Source organism: Schistocerca nitens, chromosome 5 (assembly GCF_023898315.1).
Source record: "Schistocerca nitens isolate TAMUIC-IGC-003100 chromosome 5, iqSchNite1.1, whole genome shotgun sequence".
Taxonomy (NCBI): domain Eukaryota; kingdom Metazoa; phylum Arthropoda; class Insecta; order Orthoptera; family Acrididae; genus Schistocerca; species Schistocerca nitens.
In genome coordinates this window covers 509,013,887-509,034,545 of record NC_064618.1, presented here as the reverse complement: position 1 = coordinate 509,034,545, position 20,659 = coordinate 509,013,887, and the positions used below count along the sequence as shown (strand labels likewise).

The 20,659-nt window shown below is 43.4% G+C and overlaps 1 protein-coding gene across 1 annotated transcript in view; it reads left to right on the top strand.

The window, feature by feature from the left end:
• LOC126260817 (uncharacterized) overlaps window positions 1-20,659 on the top strand; it is a 955,955-nt gene that overhangs the window by 732,596 nt on the left and 202,700 nt on the right. The window contains exon 4 of the mRNA XM_049958191.1: window positions 14,123-14,180. Coding sequence (XP_049814148.1) covers window positions 14,123-14,180 — 58 coding nt within the window. The remainder of the gene's footprint in view (window positions 1-14,122; window positions 14,181-20,659) is intronic.

Below are 20,659 nucleotides of genomic sequence, written 5' to 3'. Positions count from 1 at the left end.
CGTGATTTTGAAGGTTATTCTTTAATGAAATTTAGGAGTACTGAATAGATTTAAAAGCCTATTGAATAATTAGTGAAAGCGTCGTTCTGCTCTTCATCTCTATTAACAGAGCTATGCTATACAATTTTCCTATAAATTACACATTTCGTTTGAAGCCAGTGTATCTTAATCAGTAGTTTCAACGTATTCTTTCGCACATAATCTCTCAAAGATTAAAACTGCCATGATTTGTTATTTATGCTCTGTTACCGTATGTAATAGAAATGAGTTCTTCGAACGAGGCGACTCTCTGTCATTAATTATTCAACCGGCTAACTTACCTCCGATTCTTCGGAATTCGCATCCTCTCGACAAATTGATAATTAACAGGAGCGCTCTTGCGCATTCCGGTCACGTATTCGCATCCACATTTCTACAGCGCTTCTCAATTCAAACGGGAACAAGATGATTAAATGGACGTATTTCGTTAGTAGTTTCGCTTGACACATTGTTTGAGCTTTTAATTAAACACTCAGCGTTATTTGGTTTTATGCGTGATGAAGCCATTCTAAAGAGCTGAAGTTTGTGACCTGACGAGGTGTGCCAGTCCACAACATTTGAAAACAGATGCAATGCCATCTGTTGATGTTACAAGTAAATGTCTTAGTTTTCTACATCTCAACGGCAAATATTCATAGATGCTATTTGCGTGGACGAATACCGATGACATACGTAGCTTGATGTTCCACAGAATACACAAATGAAAACTCCATCGTATTCGATACGATATTGAAGAATAACAATGCAATTTCCTTCGGACATGCATGCTTGTCCGAAGCAACAGGCGCTAAGGCGACTATGGCCCTTATGAAATACATCACATGTACACTGATCAGCCAGAACATTGTGACCACAGACATACAATCGATATAAACCTGGCGAAGCATGACTGCTAGTCAGACACAAGCAGGTGCATGTAGTATCAGTGAGAGTGCTGTCCGCGTGTAGAATGGGAAAGGTGCGCGATCTATCTGAGCTTGACAGAGGGTGAATTGTGATGGTTCCCGAGCCTCAACACGAGCATTTCGGAAGCTACACGACTTGTCGAGTGTTCGAGGAGTGCTGTGATGTCTTCAACATGTGGAAAAATGACGGTGAAACTCGTCCAGACGTCGTGGGGTTGGGCGGTCACCCCTCATTACAGATATCGAACGTCGAAGGCTGGGCAGACTGGTAAAAAACAGGATAGGGGGCCAGCTGTGCGGAACTAACATCTGGCTTTAATTCTTGGCAGAGGACAGGTGTGCCTGAACACACGGTGCATCGAACACTCCTAATGATGGGTCTCCGCAGCCGACGACCCATGCATGTGCCAATGTTAACCCCATGACATCGGCAACGACAACTAAAACAGGCACGTGACCATCGGCACTAGACGTGGCATAGTGGTAGAGCATTGCATGGTCTTACGAATCCCAATACCTTCTTCATCATACCGATGGCGGGGCGCGAATCCATTGTCTTCCAGGGGAATAGCTCCTTGACACCTGTACTGCGGGACAGAGACATCCTGGCGGCTGCTCCATTATGCTCTGGGAAACATTCAGGTGGGCATCAGTGAGTCCAGTGGAGCTCGTGCAAGACACCATGACGGCCAAGGAGCATCATACACTGATTGCAGACCACGTACACCCTTTCATGACGATCCTGTTTCCCGACGGCAGTGGCATTTTTCAACAAGATAATGCAGAGTGTCACAATACCAGGAGTGTGATGGAGTGGTTCGAGGAACACAGTGGAGAGTTCCAGTTCTTCTGCTGGTCCCCCAATTCGACAGATCTGAACCCGATCGAACACATCTGGGATGTGATTGACCGTGGCGTCAGAGCTCATCGTCCCCCTCCCGGAATTTACGGGAATTAGGTGAGTTTTGTGTGCAGATGCGGTGCCAACTTCCTCCAGCGACCCAACAAGGCTTCACTGCTTCCATACCATAACGCGTCGCCGCTGTTATCACCGCCAAAGGTGGACAATCCAGCTGTCAGGCAGGTGGTCATAATGTTCTGGCTGATCAGTGTATTCGGAGTTGCGAATACGAACAACCACCAGCTGTATGAGTGAATGAAAACAATGAAAATTTATTCCGAACCAGGATTTCCCGGTTTACGCGAGCGGTGGCCTTAATCGCTTAGGCTATCCATGCATGACTCAAGGCCAAACCCAAACTTCCATATGTCGTCGTTCCTGCGTCACGACCTTTACTCGTACACACATTGTGTAATTCCCATACAGGGAAGGCCATTTTAATTGAAAGTTTCTGCTTGGTATCGGTGGATAGATAAGATATTGCAGTGCCTCTGTAGTTAAGAAAAATCGCCGCAGTGCCTGTTCCTTCGGAATTACATAACGTGTGTACGAGTAAAGGTTGTGACGCAGGAACGACGATATATGGAAGTTAGGGCCCGCCCGCGAGTGGTGAGTGGATAGCCAAAGCAGTTAAGGTCACCGATCACATAAAGCGGGGAATCGGGGCTGGAGTCCCGGTTCGGCAAAAATTTTCATAATCGTCATTCCCTAACGCAGCTGATGGTTGACCATATTCGCAACTGCGAATACTTTTCATGTACGGCATCGTATTCCTTATAAGAACCGTACGTTAATTGATAAACACACACAGTCATTTCAGAAGATGAGCTAATAACAGGGCTTTGAATTTCCGTAACAGTATACTCTATATATTGCGGCTCCTGACTGCAGCTCTCTCCAAAGGCAACCACTAACACGTTGAACAATATCCCTCTATCGGTCAACCAGTATGGCTTTCGCTTCAACTTATCTGCAGATGATCAAGTTCTTCGCCTACTTCACCTACTAACCAAGCATTACAAGACGTCTTGTTGCTCGCTTTTCCTTTCACTAAATACTGAAAAAAACTAAGGAAGTATGCACCATTCCGGTCTCCTATACAAATTCCGCTGGTATGGACTTTGATTGACCTAACAGTATCTTTCTGAATCACCCTCCGTTCTGTGTAACAATAAACAAGACCCATCCCCGAATCTTATAATCAACTGCCGATATGCTCCAAAGACCTGTACTGTTGCCACTACTTAATTTTCTATACTGTCCCTCCCTCCCACAATCTACCAGAATATGCTGACTATGGAAACGTCCTCGCCACACACATATCCTTTATTCATCACAACAACCGCTACTGCTACATTTCCGCAACTACATCTGGTGGTATAAACAGTGTTACCTACCCACGAAACTCAAAACGAAACAGACAACATTTATAGGGAAAACCACTGGAGTCTTCCGTCGCGGAGACTAGTCCACTAAATTAAAACACTAAAAAGCTTCGAGCTAATACTCAGACAAATGCTAAACTCGAGCACGTCACGTCGGGCAAGTATTTGGAGGTGAAAGGAAGAGGTGATACGACGTGGAACGATGACGTAAATTCAGTGATAGTAAAGGTGAATGGAGGACTTATGATGTTGAAAGGGTGTTGGATACATATGGGGGGGGGGGGGGGGGGGCGTTCTATAAGTAACGCAACATATTTTTCTCTATAACAATTTCGGTTGAAAAAATGCGAAATCTATTGTGGGACATCGTGGAATATTTCCACTTTAGCCCCTATAGCAGCATGAAGTTCCGATTGGTGGTGGCGCTATACGTAGCCTTCAAAATGGCGTCTGCAACGGAGGTGCGTTCCAAGCAGAGACCTGTCATTGACTTTCTTTCCGCGGGAAACCAGAGCACCATAGATATCCATAGGCGGTTGAAAAACGTCTGCGGAGATCTAGAAGTGAAGAAAAGCTTGGTGAATCGTTGGGCTAGGCGTCTTTCATCATCGCAACAAGGTCCCGCTCACCTGTCCGATCTCCGGCGCGCCGGCCGGCCGCACAGAGCCATGACTCCAGCAATGTTGGAGAGTGCGGACACTCTCATTCGAGGTGATGGGCGGAAAACAGTCAAACACCTCGCTCCACAACTGGACATCTCTGATGGTACTGCCGACAAAGTCGTCCACCGCTTGGAGCATTCAAAGGTGTAAGCCAGCTGGGATCCTCGCTGCCTTACAAAAGAATATAAACAGCAACGAAGGGCCATGTGTTCAAAATTTCTTGCGCGTTACAAGGGAGGTTATTGATCCAGCAAGACGTTGGCTCCGACGTCGACCAGTAGAGTGACATCATGCTGGCATACAGGACGTCTCAGTAAGGTGGCGTAAGGCCAATGCATTGAACGGAGATTATGTTCAAGAATAGTGCCAACAATTCAGGAGTATTGTCTCAGTCCTTGGAGTCCTTTGACTCATCCTCGCGTCCATCTGCGTTGCAAGGACCTCCACTCTTCCGAAGTATTACCATTCGGTCCAAAATCCTGGAATGGCATGCACTTTACTTCGCTTGCAATAAGCGAATACGTTCTACGTCACGAATCCTGTACCTAGTCATAAAATTCCCACGCCTCTTAAAACACCTTGAACATCTTCGTCTGTCTTACACTTCCCGTGAACTCGAGTCCCGGCACCCTATTTCACGTCTCATCCACAACAAGCCACTCCTACTGGCGCACCTCTATGAAGACGTCCCACTTTCTCTCTATCTCCCCTTTTCCAAACTTAATATTACTCGCCTCTTTCCCCAACCACCCCCCACCCCCGCCCACTGCTCCCAGATCATGGTACCATCCACGAGATCTGCATTTCCTATAAAACATAACGGACCATACTCCTCTCACGCCCAAATAATGCCTTCAGTCCTTCTTTTCCCTTATCAAGTAGGCATGGCAACGGACATAATGTGAATTCAAAAGTGAACTGCTAGAATTGTATGAGGTAGGTATAGGACATCAAAAAGTATAGCAGGAATGCTCGGGAAACATAAATAGGAATCCTTGGAAAAAAAGGTCCTATCCGGTAAATTTAGGCAATCTGTATTCAAAGAAGACTATGCGACCATTGTGAGAAGATAAATTAGGGCGCATGCACAGAGATAGAGAGTCGTTTTACCCTAGCTCAGTACGCAAAATGAAGTAGGAAAGAAAGTAGACAATATTGGTACGATGTGTCGTCCGCCATGCTCTGTACACTAGCTTGTGGAGCATAAATGTAGATTTAGATGTAATAGGCAGGAGAGCAGTGTGCTAAGCCCTAGTTCCTCCGTTCTGATGTCCAGCAGACTGTATAAGATAACCCTCGCTCGGCATCCGGTGACCGTCTGCATCTGATCGCTATCTTCTGTTTTTGTTACATCAGACAACAGAGGGAGGTGGTTGGAAGAGGATATGGATGGAGAATATGTAGAAGGTTGAGATAAGACAAAGAAGAGCTAGAAGATAAATGCAATTACATATTCAGTAGATTTTACGTCCTTCGGAGTTAACATCCTGGTGAATACCGGTGACCGAGAGAGGATAACGCCACTTGGCACTGAGTAGTCTCTACAGGAGGAATAGGTCACGCTGCTCCATCATTACGTTGTACCAGTACACTCTCCGTCACAAATGACTTAGATGTTGAGGGAACCTTCCTTTTCTTATTGTTCTACCTCATTCGTTAATCCAGTCCCGAGTTAATGCAATGCTTTTCTGGGTGAATTTTTATATACACATTCTTGATTGTAATACTTGCGAATCCTATATTAATGGACCCTCAGAATACTTCATGACATTTACGTAATTGCTAGTACATTACCATTGAGATAAATAAGAAAATAGAGAGTCGTATGACTTGTATTTGGTTGGTGCATAATTTCGTAGCGTTTCAGTTTCTTATCCGGTTGCTATGGGTTTGATTATCGATTGCCAGTTTTTATTTGTAGTTCACTATTGTTATTTGAGTTTACATATTGTCATATCACCATTTGGAGTAAATGAGAGGAGCTGTTGACGCTAGAAGATGGAGTGACAAGTGCAGAAATCGGAACATTTCCGACATATTCTTCTGTCTGAGTTCAGTAGAGGGTTGCCAGCAGCAGAGGCAGCCAGAAACATTTGCGCCGTGTGTGGGGATAATGCCACTGGACAGAGCACGGCAAGAAAATGGTTTCCTTGTTTTAAGGAGGATCGGTTTGACATTAGTGACTCCCCAGGTTCGGAAAGACCTTCGGGGTTTTATGAAGGTAGTTTAAACCCATTAATACACAATGATCCACGTCAGTGTACTCAATAACTGCCAAATGTGATGAACTGTGATCGTTCCACAACTGTGCAACATCTGCATGCAATGGGGAATGTTCAAAAATCGGGTGTATGCTCCAAGCCAAAATCAGGTGGTGCATCTCTGCTTGATCATCATCAATTGGCTCGTGAACCTCACCGACCATTCCTATCCTGTATCGTTACTGGTGACGGAAAATGAAGTCTTTTTGCTAACATAAGGAAAAGAAAGGACTGATTGAGCCCAAACAGGGCAGCAACTCCTCGTACAAAGACCTGGGCGCATCCACAAAACATAATGTTACGCGTCTGGTGGAACAGCGACAGCGTGCTGTACAACGAAGTGCTTCCTCGAGGTGTAACCATCGCTGCTGACATTTATTCTCCACAACTAGGGAGACTGCGTGAAGTGATGCTACTCCACGATAACGCCCGCCCACGTTCTGCTAAACTGACAAAAAACGTTATACAGTAATTGGGTTGGGAAGTCATTTCGCGCCCATCTTATGCACCTGATCTTGAGGCCTAAGATTTTCACCTTTATTGCTCTCTGTCGAACAACCTTCAAGGAACTTCTCGGATAAAAATGCGCTCCAAACATGTAATTTCTACAGTCATGGAATCGAAAAGTTACCTGAGCGGTGGCAGACTATTGTAAATAGTGGAGGAGAATATATTATTGATCACTAAAGTGTCTCTTAAGTGTATCTGTTGTGTTTGTTAAACTTAGGCACGCTACGAACTTATGTGCCAACCTAACATTTGTATGGTCCTGAAAATTCGAAAAGGATGTATGTGATATCGCTTACTTCTCTCATTTTTAATGCAAAATGTTGCCATTTCTCCTACTGATACACCATTACAAGTGTGATTTGAAAAGGTCTTTGACTTTTGAAGAAGTATGGCCATTTTGATGGACTATACTCACGCATGCTTTCGAAAATGGTTTCACAGTCTAAACTGTTCAATAATGGAAACAAATTAAAATGAGGTATGATAAATTGTTACCATTCGAATAGTTTATGGTGGATGTGGATGCAGTTATAACCAAAATATGCAATTCTTTATCTTAGTAGAAAGTACTTGTCTGTTGTCATGTATGTACGCCAGTCTGTAGAAGCTGATTTTCACAGGTGAGCGGAACAGCGTGACGCATAGCGCAGAGAGCGTTGTCTCATGGGATATGGAGGTGAGCCACACCCGGATCTAGTTCGAGCGCAGGCTTAAGCAGTATTGGTTCGGTATAAGGGCCATCCTTAACGTGGTTTCTAGGCGTGTTTCCTGACTTGTCTTAACTAATACAGGACACGTTCGCTACTGCCGTCTCAGGAAGAAAATACATGAACCACCAGGAATGAAGCGTGTATTGTAAGCAGGCAGATAGCACAACCGTCTCCCTTAAATTAAATAAAGTCAGAGGTATTCGACCACAAAATTAATATAAAAACAAAGGCGAATACGTGCCTGAGTGATTTTTGTTCATTAATAGAATCTGAAGGAAAAAAGATAATTTACGTCATCTCTGAATTTTGCAGCGTGAGGTACCCAAATAACAATTAAAGCTAACGAAGGAATAACACACTTCATATCGCCGTATCATGATGTTACTCGCCCCGTAACCAACAGCAGTCACTCGTATTTGTGTTAACGACGCGTTAAATCTCTTGAATCTCGTTTGAATGCTGTTATAATGTGTGTATATTTGTCTGTCAAAGACTTCAAAGAAGTCGTGTGAAGTGAATGAATCTGTCCGCCTTCCAAAGACGGCAAGGCGAGCGGGAATGTCAATGGCAAGAGGCTCGGCTCGTGCATCACGCGGATGGCTCTGCTTGGCTGTGACATCAGCTGCTTGCGCTTCCATCCACGTATAGCCGCACAACAGAGTGAAGGCGCATCGCCCATAAAGTATACGAGACGTACCCGTGTGGCCCACGCGATGGATGCGTGCGGTCTAGCGAGAGTCATAAAGTCGTCTTATGCACAGACCATAAAAAAAAGAAAAATAAATTGAGCGGCTCGACGGTGGTACGTCTTTAAAATCCTCACCCTGTACTAATCTACATCTAAATGTCCATAGATACTACACAAGCTACCGTACGGTGGGTGGTGAAGGGTGCCCAGTACCACTAATAGTCACTTCCTTTCCTGTTCCACTCGCAAATAGAGCGAGGAAAATCAACTGCTTATACGCCTCCGTGTGAGTCCTCATTTCTCGTATCTTCGTGGTTCTTACGCACAGTGTACGTTGGAGATAATAGAGCTGTTCCAGTATTGTTTCTCTAAAAGAAGGTCGCCTCCCGTTCAGGAATTCTCGTTTGAGTTCGCGAAGCATCTCCGTAACCGCTGCATGTTGTCGGAACCTACCGGTAACAAATCTAGCAGCGCATCTCTGAACTGCTTCAATGTCTTTCTTTAATCAGGCCTGGTACGGATCCCAAACACTCGACCAGTACTCAAGAACTGGTCGCGCTGGCGTCCTACATGCGGTCTCCTTCACAGATGAACAACAGATCCCTAAAATTCTCCCAATGGCGGTTTGATTTCTAAGAAAAAGATACGCCCACTAATTCCTCATCACTGCCATATATGACCACGTGTCCCTTCTCTAATGATCTTGTCGCTGACGGCAAACTGCAAAGAATCTTCCTTTCTAGAAGCTGGAAGGATAGCATCAGTCACGTATACCAGTAATAACTCGAAAAACGTACAAGAAGCTTCCTGCTCTAGCCTGCTTGTGTATGAACATAGACGAACTGTACATTGCTGTTTAGCTTACTCCGGGACTGTCCCGACCTATACTCTACGAACATACGTTGAGACGATCCGCTCAGTGTCTTTATTTAAGACGTGTCGCCTGACCTACTGACTCAACTCGTTTCACTTGAGACAAGAAAACTCTGTCGCAACAGCCATGTCAAAAATAGAATCTGTTTCTATATACGAGGGCCGTTCAGAAAGTAACCTCCGGTTGATTTAAAAAAATACACCAAGTTAAATAAAAATATTTTAATATATACATCTTACAACTACATCTTTGCACTATTTTTCTACATAGTCTCCATAGCGATTGAGGCACTTATCGTATCTCTTCACAAGCTTTGAAATTCCTTCTGCATAAAAATCACCCGCTTGTGCCTGGAGCCAGCCTGTGACCGCATCTTTGAGCTCTACGTCGTCATCAAACCGCTGTGACCCGACCCATTTCTTCAAATGCATGAAGAGGTGATAATCACTTGGCGCCAGGTCTGGGCTGTAAGGTGGATGGTTGATAACGTCCCACTTGAAGGACTCAAGAAGGGCCGTTGTTCTGCGAGCAGAGTGAGGACGGGCGTTATCGTGCAAAAAAACGATACCGGAAGTCAGCATACCACGGCGTTTGTTCTGTATAGCCCGTCGTAACTTTTTTATTGTTTCACAGTACACGTCTTGATTACTGGTCGTACCACGTTCCATGAATTCAATCAACAACACCCCTTTGGCATCCCAAAACACCGTTGCCATCAGTTTTCTGGCAGAAAAATCTTGCGAGGCTTTTCTTGGTTTGGTAGGCGAATTTGAATGTGCCCACATCTTTGATTGTTCTTTTGTCTCAGGGTTCACGTACTTAATCCAGGTTTCGTCACCGGTCACGATTCTGTTTAACAATGGTTCTCCTTCGTCCTCATAATGTGACAGAAAGTCTAATGCAGAGGCCATTCTTTGAGTTTTGTGGTGGTCGGTAAGAATTTTGGGCACCCATCGTGCACAGAACTTACGGTAACCCAATCTTGCTGTCACTATCTCGTACAAGAGAGTCTTAGAAATCTGTGGAAAACCAGTAGACAACTCCGACATTGAGAAACGTCGATTTTCACGAACTTTTGCATCAACTGTCTGAACGAGTTCGTCAGTCACCAATGATGGTCTACCACACCTCTCTTCATCATGAACGTTTTCTCGTCCACTTTTAAATAAACGTACCCATTCACGGACAACTCCTTCACTCATAACTCTTGGTCCATACACGGCACAAAGCTCACAATGAATAGCTGCTGCAGAATATCCTTTGGCTGTAAAAAACCTTATGACAGCACGCACTTCACATTTGGCGGGGTTTTCTATTGCAGCACACATTTCAAACTGCCACAAAAACTAAACTAGCGCAGGTACGACGTTCACTCGACCACGGCTTGATGCCGACTGACCTGTTGAGTGCGTGAACGCACAGATGGCGCCGCTACTCCCCCCACAACCCGCACTGTGACCAATCGGAGGTTACTTTCTGAACCGCCCTCGTATAATTTCTCAGGTTCAATCATTTGTCTTATCCGATATTTACTCTCAAGACACGTTTTGGCAGCATGCGTCCATCATCAGGTGCCTACCTGCTACTTATAAATCAAGTATTAATTGCCAGTGCATGTGAAGAGATGAGAACATTTGTTGCTAGGTGTACCAGTGAGGTTATGTTCCGAATGTTACTGTCCCTGTCCAGGAAAATTATTTTAATGTGCAATATATGTACAAGGTCTGAAATGTTCTGTAGGTGATATCAAGACTTACAAACAAAATACTTTTACTGGCCTCAACGTAATCACCGGAAGTTTTCAACACATTTCTGACATCGTTTGTAAAGCTGTCGAAAACTGTCAGGAAACGTTTTTTGTGGAATCTCTCGATGCACAGTGGTCACGAGTCACTGGATATTCGCATCAGTATAGGAAATGAGTCGTGGTGCTTCCAATAGGATCCGGAGACCAAGCGATAGTCAATGGAATGGTGTATATCGTCTTATCCGCCTGCCAGAGGAAGCTGGCTCCCAAAATCCAAGATTAAGATGATGTTGATCGCCATTTTCGACAGCAAGGGCTTGATCCATCACGAATTACTGTCGGAGGGAGGTGGAGAGGACGAGAAAAACAATGCTATTGACTGTCGCTTGGTCTTCTGGTTGTATTGGTAGCGCCAGGTTTTATTTCCTGTAAAGATACAGATATCTAACAATGCCTGATAATGGTGCTTCGAGTGTTTTCATGAGAAGCGTTTGCTAATAGTATCCAACAGCTTTACAACCGATGTAAGAAGTGTCTTGTAGCTGAAGGTGATTACTGCGAAGGCCAGCAGAGGCATTTTGTGCGTAACTTTTATCTCGTATATTTTCTGATACCATTCACCGAAATTTCCAGGCACATATTATGCATGTACACTGCGCAATACAATTAAAGGATCACTTTTCGAAACCCCGTAACTGTCTCCCATTGCTACACAAAAGTTTGAAATTTGGATCAAAGGTGCCCTACCACATTCCTCTGTAATGCTGCAAATGCCTTGTGCATGTGACGTCACCGTTTGGCTCAGCTTCAAACAAAAATGGCTCTGAGCACTATGGGACTTAACATCTATGGTCATCAGTCCCCTAGTACTTAGAACTACTTAAACCTAACTAACCTAAGGACAGCACACAACACCCAGTCATCACGAGGCAGAGAAAATCCCTGACCCCGCCGGGAATCGAACCCGGGAACCCGGGCGCGGGAAGCGAGAACGCTACCGCACGACCACGAGCTGCGGACGGCTTCAAACAACAAGGTATAGATACATGCTAAAAAAAGACCACATCTCAAAAGTTCATGTGAGGTGTAAGGTGAGTTAATGATGTCACATTAGCAAAGGACGTGAAACTGGAGAACTGAAAAAGCATAAAAATCATTTGCTGCTTGAGATCACGCTCAAATTTCGTCGAATGGTTTTGAAAGGTCCCTAGGTGGTTGTACCGTGTATACCAGAGCAACAGTCCAAAGGAATGCGTCCCCGTTCATTGAGGTTCTACATCTACATCTACATGGTTACTCTGCAATTCACACTTAAGTGCCTGGCAGAGGGTTCATCGAACCATTTTCATACTACTTCTCTACCATTCCACTCTCGAATGGCGCGTGGGAAAAAGGAACACCTAAATCTTTCCGTTCGAGCTCTGATTTCTCTTATTTTATTATGATGATCATTTCTTCCTACGTAGGTGGGTGTCAAAAAAATATTTTATCATTCGGAAGAGAAAGTTGGTGGTTGAAATTTCGTAAACAGGTCTCGCCGCAAAGAAGACCGCCTTTGTATGAGTGACTGCCACCCCAACTCGTGTATCATATCAGTGACACTCCCACCCCTATTGCGCGATAACACGAAACGAGCGCCCTTCTTTGCACTTTTTCGATGTCCTCCGTCAAACCCCCCTGGTAAGGATCCCATACCGCGCAGCAGTATTCCAGCAGAGGACGTACAAGTGTAATGTGGGCTGTCTCTTTAATGGGTTTGTCGCACCTTCTAAGTGTTCTGCCAACAAAGCACAGTCTTTGTTTCGCCTTCCCCACAATATTATCTATGTGGTATTTCCAATTTAAATTGCTCGTAATTGTAATTCCTAGGTATTTAGTCGAATTGACAGCCCTTAGATTTGTGCGATTTATCGTATACCCAAAATTTATCGGATTTCTTCTAGTACCCATGTGGATGACCTCGCACTTTTCTTTCTTTAGTGCCAATTGCCACTTTTCACACCATACAGAAATTCTCTCCAGTTCATTTTGTTATTGGAACTGATCGTCTGATGATTTTACTAGACGATAAATTACAGCTTCATCTGCAAACAATCTAAGGGGGCTGATCAGTTTATCACCCAGATCATTTATGTAAATCAGGAACAGCAGACACTACCTTGCGGAATTTCGAATATCACTTATGTTCTACTCGACGATTTACCGTCTATGACTACGAACTGTGACCTCTCTGAGAGGAAATCAGGAATCCAGTCACATAACTGAGACAATACTCCATACGCACGCAATTTGATTAATAGTCGCTTGTGAGGAACGGTAACAAAAGCCTTCTGGAAATCTAGGAATATGGAATCGATCTGAGATCCCTTGTCGACAGCACTCATTACTTCATGGGAATAAAGAGCTAGCTGCGTTGCACAAGAACGATATTTTCTGAATCCGTGTTGGTTATGTATCAATAAGTCATTCGGGTTGCAGGCCCACGATGTGCTTAGAGAAGGGTTGAATCGACCGGGAGGTGTCAGGAGTGTCCGAGGTTGTCAAGAACGTCTTCCTGTTATTCGCCACACTGCAAAGTGTCGTTTTCGATCGCGAAATGTGTGGATACCAATGCCACAAGGAAGGGATGGTTTCATTGACGTCCCTTATGCCACACCCTCATACTTTTTAGTATAGTTTCTGAGCGACAGAGTGTCTGAAATGTTTTCCTCGGTCATCCATAAGAAAACTACCCGATTTCAACGCCGGGTACCGCAAATCTGTCTTCCATCGAAGAGACGTGAAGAGAAGAGGTGAAATGTCGGTCAGAGAGCGTGTATGACCATTCCTTCATGTGACAGGTGCACAGTAGCATTGGCCAGAATTGTGGTGAAATTTGGAGCTAATGTGACATCATTAACTCACCTTACACCTCACTAGAACTTCTGAGCTCTGGCGTTGTTTCCGCATGTGTCGACACCTTGCTGTCTGAAGCGTCGCCAAGCCCCAGGGTGACGTCACAGGGTGGCACGCTTTTTCAGCATTACAGAGGAAGATTGTAGGCACCTTAGAACCAAATTTAAAATTTCTGGGTAGACTATTACGGGGTTCCGAAAAAGTGAGCCTTTGGGTTGCGCGGTGTAAATTTAGATACTGTTGACACTATATTGACTTACGCCTTGTGGGAATATATCATTATCTGGTACACGAACCCCAGGAAGAAACACAACACCATCACCTCACGCAGTTGTTTACATGCCACGTATTCACCAATGCTGAGATATTATATACTCTTAACTGCTATGAGAATGTGTACACTAAGAATATAAGCATTATTTGTACAAGCGCATTTGCATATGGGAGTACTGGGTGTCCTCTGCCTAATGAATATTGCATAAGATTTCCTTAATTTTCAAAGATCGCGATTCAAATTTCAATTGTTTATTTTTTATATGTTGCAGACGACGACGACAATATGGACAACCGCATATCACCGCCGTCTGCGTCGCTCTACGAGAGGTGAGTGCGCAGCCACGCAAAATGAACCGCAACAACAACCAAACAAGTTGTTGAAAGTCTCTTCGGGTTTGCTACCGGACCCTAAAATCAACCTTGATTCAATATTTCCACGACCCAACTGTTCGCTGTCTTCGGGAGAGTGCTGCTTCGCTGGTAACTCCCGCTGAGAACTAACGCCAGGCTGCAAATACACGTCCTATACAGGCATCCGTACCGTGCACAGCACACGCGCCGCCCATCACAGTTGCTGCCCTCCAGGACTTGGCAGGTGGCACCGCCCTAAGTAGAACACCGGCGGCAGTGATATATCGCACTCAGAGACGATTTTCAAACACTCGGACTGCCCGTACCGTTCCGTTTTGATGCGGGGTAATACATGATTCCACGTCTCTATTAATTAAATTATCTCCCAACCTAATTTCAATTTCCTCTTTATAGACACTGTTCCAAAAACCGAAAATGTTGGCAGCTATCACAGTTTCGTCAAATTTCATACCGTGTCCCCTCACTTAAGCAGTGTTCTACTACTGCCCATTTTTCCGGCTGTTGTAGCCTCGTATGACGGCCATGTTCCACACACCTGTCACGAACTGTGCGAGTCGAACGGCCTATGTAAGCCTTCCCACATTGACACGGAATTTTGTATACACCGGGTTTCTTAAGTCCCAAATCATTTTTCACAGAACCGAGTGGTGTCCTAATCTTGGAAGGTGAACGGAACACACTCTTATTGTTAAAATTCCTTAAAACACTTCCAATCTTAAAAGATATGCCCCCAGAATAAGGAATAAAGACAACCGATCTATGTTCCTCTTTATGCACCTCCGGTGATGGTGCAAACTCTATAATCTTGGAGGACAGCAACCGTGATGAGCGGCGCATGCGCCGTGTACGGTACGGATGCCTATCTAGTACATCCATTTGCAGCCTAGCGTCAGTTCTCAGAGGAACTCATCAGCGAAGCAGCACTCTCCTGAAGATGGCGAACAGTTGGATCGCTGAAATACTGAATCGCGTTTATTTTAGGATCCGGCAGCAAACTCGAAGAGACTTTCAAGACTTATTACGCAGGGAAAGCCTACGAAGACACAACAAAAGAAGTTGTTTCCATTGTTCGTAAATGGTGAATGTGGCAGCTGTCGGACGCAATTGCTTAAGCATTGTACTATATTCAGGTATAACAGGATTCAAATCCCCTTTCGGCTACCCTGATTGAGATTATTCGTGACTTTCCCAGTCGGATTGTAGCCTATCGCAATTGCGGTTTATCGTATCGCAACATTGCTGCTCGTGTTACTCGAGATCCAATGACTGTTAGCAGAATACGAAATCGGTGCGTTCAAGAGGGTAATAGGAAATGCCGAGCTGGATCCCAAAGGCCTCGTATCACTAGCAGTCGAGATGACAGGCATCTTATCCGCATGGCTGTAACGGATCGTGCAGCCACGTCTCCATCCTTGAGTCAACAGATGGGGACGTTTGCAAGACAACAACCATCTGCACGAACAGTTCGACGACGTTTTTAGCAGCATGGATTATCAGTTCGGAGACCATGGCTGCGATTGCCCTTGACGCTGCATCACAGACAGGAGCGCCTGCGATGGTGTACTCAACGACGAACCTGGGTGCACGGATGGCAAAACGTCATTTTTTCGGGTGAATCCAGGTTCTGTTTACAGCATCATGATGGTTGCATCCGTGTTTGGCGACATCGCGGTGAACGCACATTGGAAGCGTGTATTCGTCAGAGCCATACTGGCGTATCACCCGGCGTGATGGTACGGGGTGCCATTGGTTACACGTCTCGGTCACCCCTTGTTCGCATTGACGGCACTTTGAACAGTGGACGTTACATTTCAGATGTGTTACGACCCGTGGCTCTACCCTTCATTCGATCTCTGCGAAACCCTACATTTCAGCAGGATAATGGACGACCGCATGTTGTAGTCCTGTACGGGCCTTTCTGGATACAGAAAGTGTTCGACTGCTGCCCTGGCCAGCACATTCTCCAGATCTCTCACCCATTGAAAACGTCTGGTCAATCGTGGCCGAGCAACTTACGCGTCACAATACGCCGGTCACTACTCTTGATGTACTGTGGTATCGTGTTGAAGCTGCATGGGCAGCTGTACCTGTATACGCCATCCAAGCTCTCTTTGACTCAATGCCCAGGCGTATTAAGGCCGTTATTACGACCAGAGGTGGTTGTTATGGGTACTGATTTCTCAGGATCTATGCACCCAAATTGCGTGAAAATGTAATCACATGTCAGTTGTAGTATAATATATTTGTCCAATGAATACCCGTTTATCATCTGCATTTCTTCTTGGTGTAGCAATTTTAATGGCCGGTAGGGCATAACATTTATTATACCACTAAACGTTCCTACGGGTCACACCATGATCTCAGATGGAAAATTACGCTGTGATGTGAAAATCTGTTTCATTTGCATTTAATTATCAAATGCAACCCTCATAGCGCCGTCATTTATGGAGGAAATAATTACAAGGGCCTCCAGCCACCCGTCTCCTATACTGTACAAAAAGTGAAACAGTCACGATTTGTTTATTATTACAGATATTTCAGTCTTGTGTTAGGGCCGGATAAAAATTCTCCTCACTTGGGTTGTTCTGAAAATCAGACTTATGCAAACACCATTTGTTTATTTTTTATTTTATATATTTACCCAGACTTGTTTCGATACTTACTTGTAATCACCTGTGGGTCAATTTTTTTATTTCTGTAAAGTATAACATCAGATTTATAATAATTTATCTATTTTAGGTAGAATTACAATATGTGGACTTTGCTTTTTTAGACGCCTACCTTAAAATTACATCGCTAAATGAACTGCATTACATCGGTTTTTGTGAATTTTTTCATCGTTTTTTTGACAGCATGTCATCTGCAAACTAGCCATGCAGAAAATTATTGTGTATTTGTGAAGTATTGTTTCGTGGGTAGAGCTTACCTCTACTCACGGAACAGTTCTTCACAAATACGGAACAATTTTCTTCATGGCTAGTTTGCAGGTGACATGCTGTCATAAAAAAGCTACCAGAAAGGGCACAAAAACCGATGTATAAAAATTCAGTTCATTTAGGGTAAGCCTACAGTCGATAAATTATTAGAAATCTGATATTGTACTTTACAGAAATAAAAAAAAATGACCCACAGAAGATGACACATACGTGTCGAAACATGTCTGGGTGAAAAAATAAATAAAGTAATTGTGTTTACATAAGGCTGATTTTCAAATCAACCCAATTAGTCGTAAACATGGAAGAAACCTTAGTAAAACGAGTCTATTCCTCACTTAAAATTGACTTTTATTTCGATCGCATTTCATTATGTAAATCAAATGAGTTAACTGCGATTTTAAAAATCATCCAGGATCACTAAAAACTTTAGGTGCTGTATATACAAACTGTAGAGGATCCAGAATTAACTATTTTAATGTAACGAACGAATGGCCGGTAATGAAATCTCCAGACAGTAGGGAATCTTGAATGAACAACGTGTGTCACGTATTTGTTTGTAAACTGCTTATATTTCGTAAGAAAAATCAGTCTCTGCATCGACATTTGTGTCACTACTTCAAAAAAAAAAAAAAATTGTCCGGGTGCGAATAGGACTCGCGCTCTGATAGTCCCGTAAAATTAATTATGTCTATAAACAGGTCATCCATCCCGAGCTCGAGAATCTCCACGATTTTTGCCTTTTATCGATACTGAAACTAGCAAGATCTCGGTCCCGGTAATTCCAAGACTTTCGAAAATATTTAATTTTAATTTTGAAGTCGAATAACAAATGACAAAAGAAATAGTTTTTCGTCTGATGTAATTAAAAATTAACAATTTTCTGATTTTTTTCCTTTGTTTGTACTGTGAAAGCTTGCTTCTTGACAAATTCCATGATCCTAGGTCCACAGGAAATACCCTATCGGTTTTTATGAGTGAGTTTTCGAGTATCAATATATGTAACATAAATGACCGTATCTTTTGATCTCATTGACTTAGAAGCTTGATTTTTTTACACCGTCAAGGAACTATATCCCTTAACATTCTACTCTGTACGTCTACTAGTTTCTGAGAAAAAGCGGTCTTAACATACGGACGGACAGATGGATAGTTCGATAAACAATGACAATTTTTTCGTGTGATATAATGACAAATAAACAGTTTTCGGATTTTTTTTTTCTTTAGTTGTACCCTGAAACCTTGCTTGTTGCCAAATTTCATGATTCTAGGCCAACGGGAAGTACGCTATAGGTTTTGACGAGTGAGTTTGCGGGTATCCAAATATGTGACATAAATGGCCGTATCTTTTAATTCCATTGACTTAGAAGCTTCCATTTTTATACGACCAAGACACCGTAGATCTTAGTATGTGACATAAATCACGATGACGTCCTCTATTCCTTACAGTTTATGGGTGAATGTAGATTGTGAAGTATTACTCATAAAAAGGATTTGAAGACGTGCTTGTAACGTATGGCGTAGCATTTAGCAGGCTGAAGGTCCGAAAAACCAAACGAGTGTACCGACAAATGTTCAGCTGCAGGCGTCATCCTAAGGGGGAGAAATGTATCGTCATCGATAGAAAGTTACGAAAAACTTGGTGGTCAAAGCTGCAGAGAGGTGGCCAAAGTTCTCGACAAATAATGGTTCGCACAGCAGTATTTTTAGAAGATCATATTGTGTCATTAGGGAGAAAGTTCATCAGCAAGCCTTAATGCGGAGAGTATGGAGCAACAAGAACACAAGCAATGTGGGCATGCAGTGGGGTCAAACCAGGGTTCAGTTTTGTCAATAGATTACCATATAATGCACATGTTGAGAATACTGGTCGTCACTTCCATCATTTGCTATGAGCTTAAGTTGTAGCATTACGGCGAAAGTTGTTTACGTTACAAAGAAACAACTAAATATTCATTTCTGACCATCAGTCCCTTGTGATAAAGTACTCAGTTTAGGGCCGTCTACAATCTAAATAATTTTGAATCTATAGGTATTGTTGTCAGTGGATTTTACGGGACATTTAAAAGTACATTAAGATGTTAAATCAGTGTCCGGAGGTAAAAGGTAAAATAGTCCCCCATTCGGATCTCCGGGGGGAGGGGGGGGGGGGGACGACACAACTTGAAAGGAGGCAAAAAAACAAAACGAGAATTGGTACCTGGAATGTCAGAACTCTGCTACAAGCAGGAAAACTAGAAAACCTTAAAAGAGAGATGGAAAAGAATCATATGGAACTCGTAGGAGTTGCTGAGGTAAGATGGAATGGACATGGAGAGTTGCAGTCAGATGAATATGTATTCTACTACTCAGGAGGAGAAGTAAAAGGAATTAATTGAGTAGGAATGATTATGACAAAGGAATTGGCTAAATGTGTGGAATATGTAGACTATGCAAATGACCGGGTTATTGGTGTAAGGCTGAAAGGAGCACAAAAAGATTTACTGATTGTCCAGGTGTATATGCCAACTTCAGAACATGATGACCAAATTGTAGAGGAAACGTACAGTGTAATAGAGAGAATAATGGACGAAAATAAAAAATGCTGCAAAATAGTAATGGGAGGCAAACAGATGTTTTCCGCAATGTGTACCCTAAAAATACATAAAGTGGCATTTAATAGTGATTGAGAAATGGGAAATGAGGAGGAGAAAGGAGAAAAGAAAGGATAAGAAGAGGCTAGGGTGCAATGTTGTTGGTTATTGTTGATAGAAAATCAGTATATCAGGATAGATTGGGAGACAGCTGGAGCTCTGTCGGACAAAGTGGATAAAGCATGGACATTCATGGAAAGTGGGATATGTCTGTAGTATACCAGCAGGTTACTTGAGTTGGAGGATATTGGATGCGGAGTATATTCACAAGTCGCCAAATATGATTAGTCGATCACGCAGCAGTCTTAATGTATCGTTCACCATTCACATACATTGCACCAGCAATCTTCTACCCATCGGCAGGATATCAAGGACGTTTTGAGAAACAGATTATGTTTTATGAGCATCCTTTACTAGCACCCATTAACACCTCAATGGTGGCTGTGTATTTAGTTGATATGCCGTTGTGAGCAGTCACCGCGATCGTCATCAGAATGACGTTATCTATTGCCCCTAAAGGAAATAAGTGTCATCTCAACATAATGACAGAGATACATTATATGAAGACGTCATCACAAAAATCAAAACTTTGTTGTTGAGTGTAGCACTGCAAGAATGTAAGTCGTCCTGGTGTGAGATAATAGATTTCCGATCTCAAATGCTGGCTATCCACAAACGAAGTTTATTCATAGGATCCATGCAACTGAATGTTCTCCGTCCTTAGGTAAGTCAAAATTTTTGTCAGTTTCAAACGAATGAATTCCGGTCCCAGATAAAACTGGTGCCCTTCGACTGCTTTCAAAACGAGAACATGTTGATTTGACCTGCAAGTTCTCCAGGCCCGTACACATTGGGCGTCTTGAGGAGT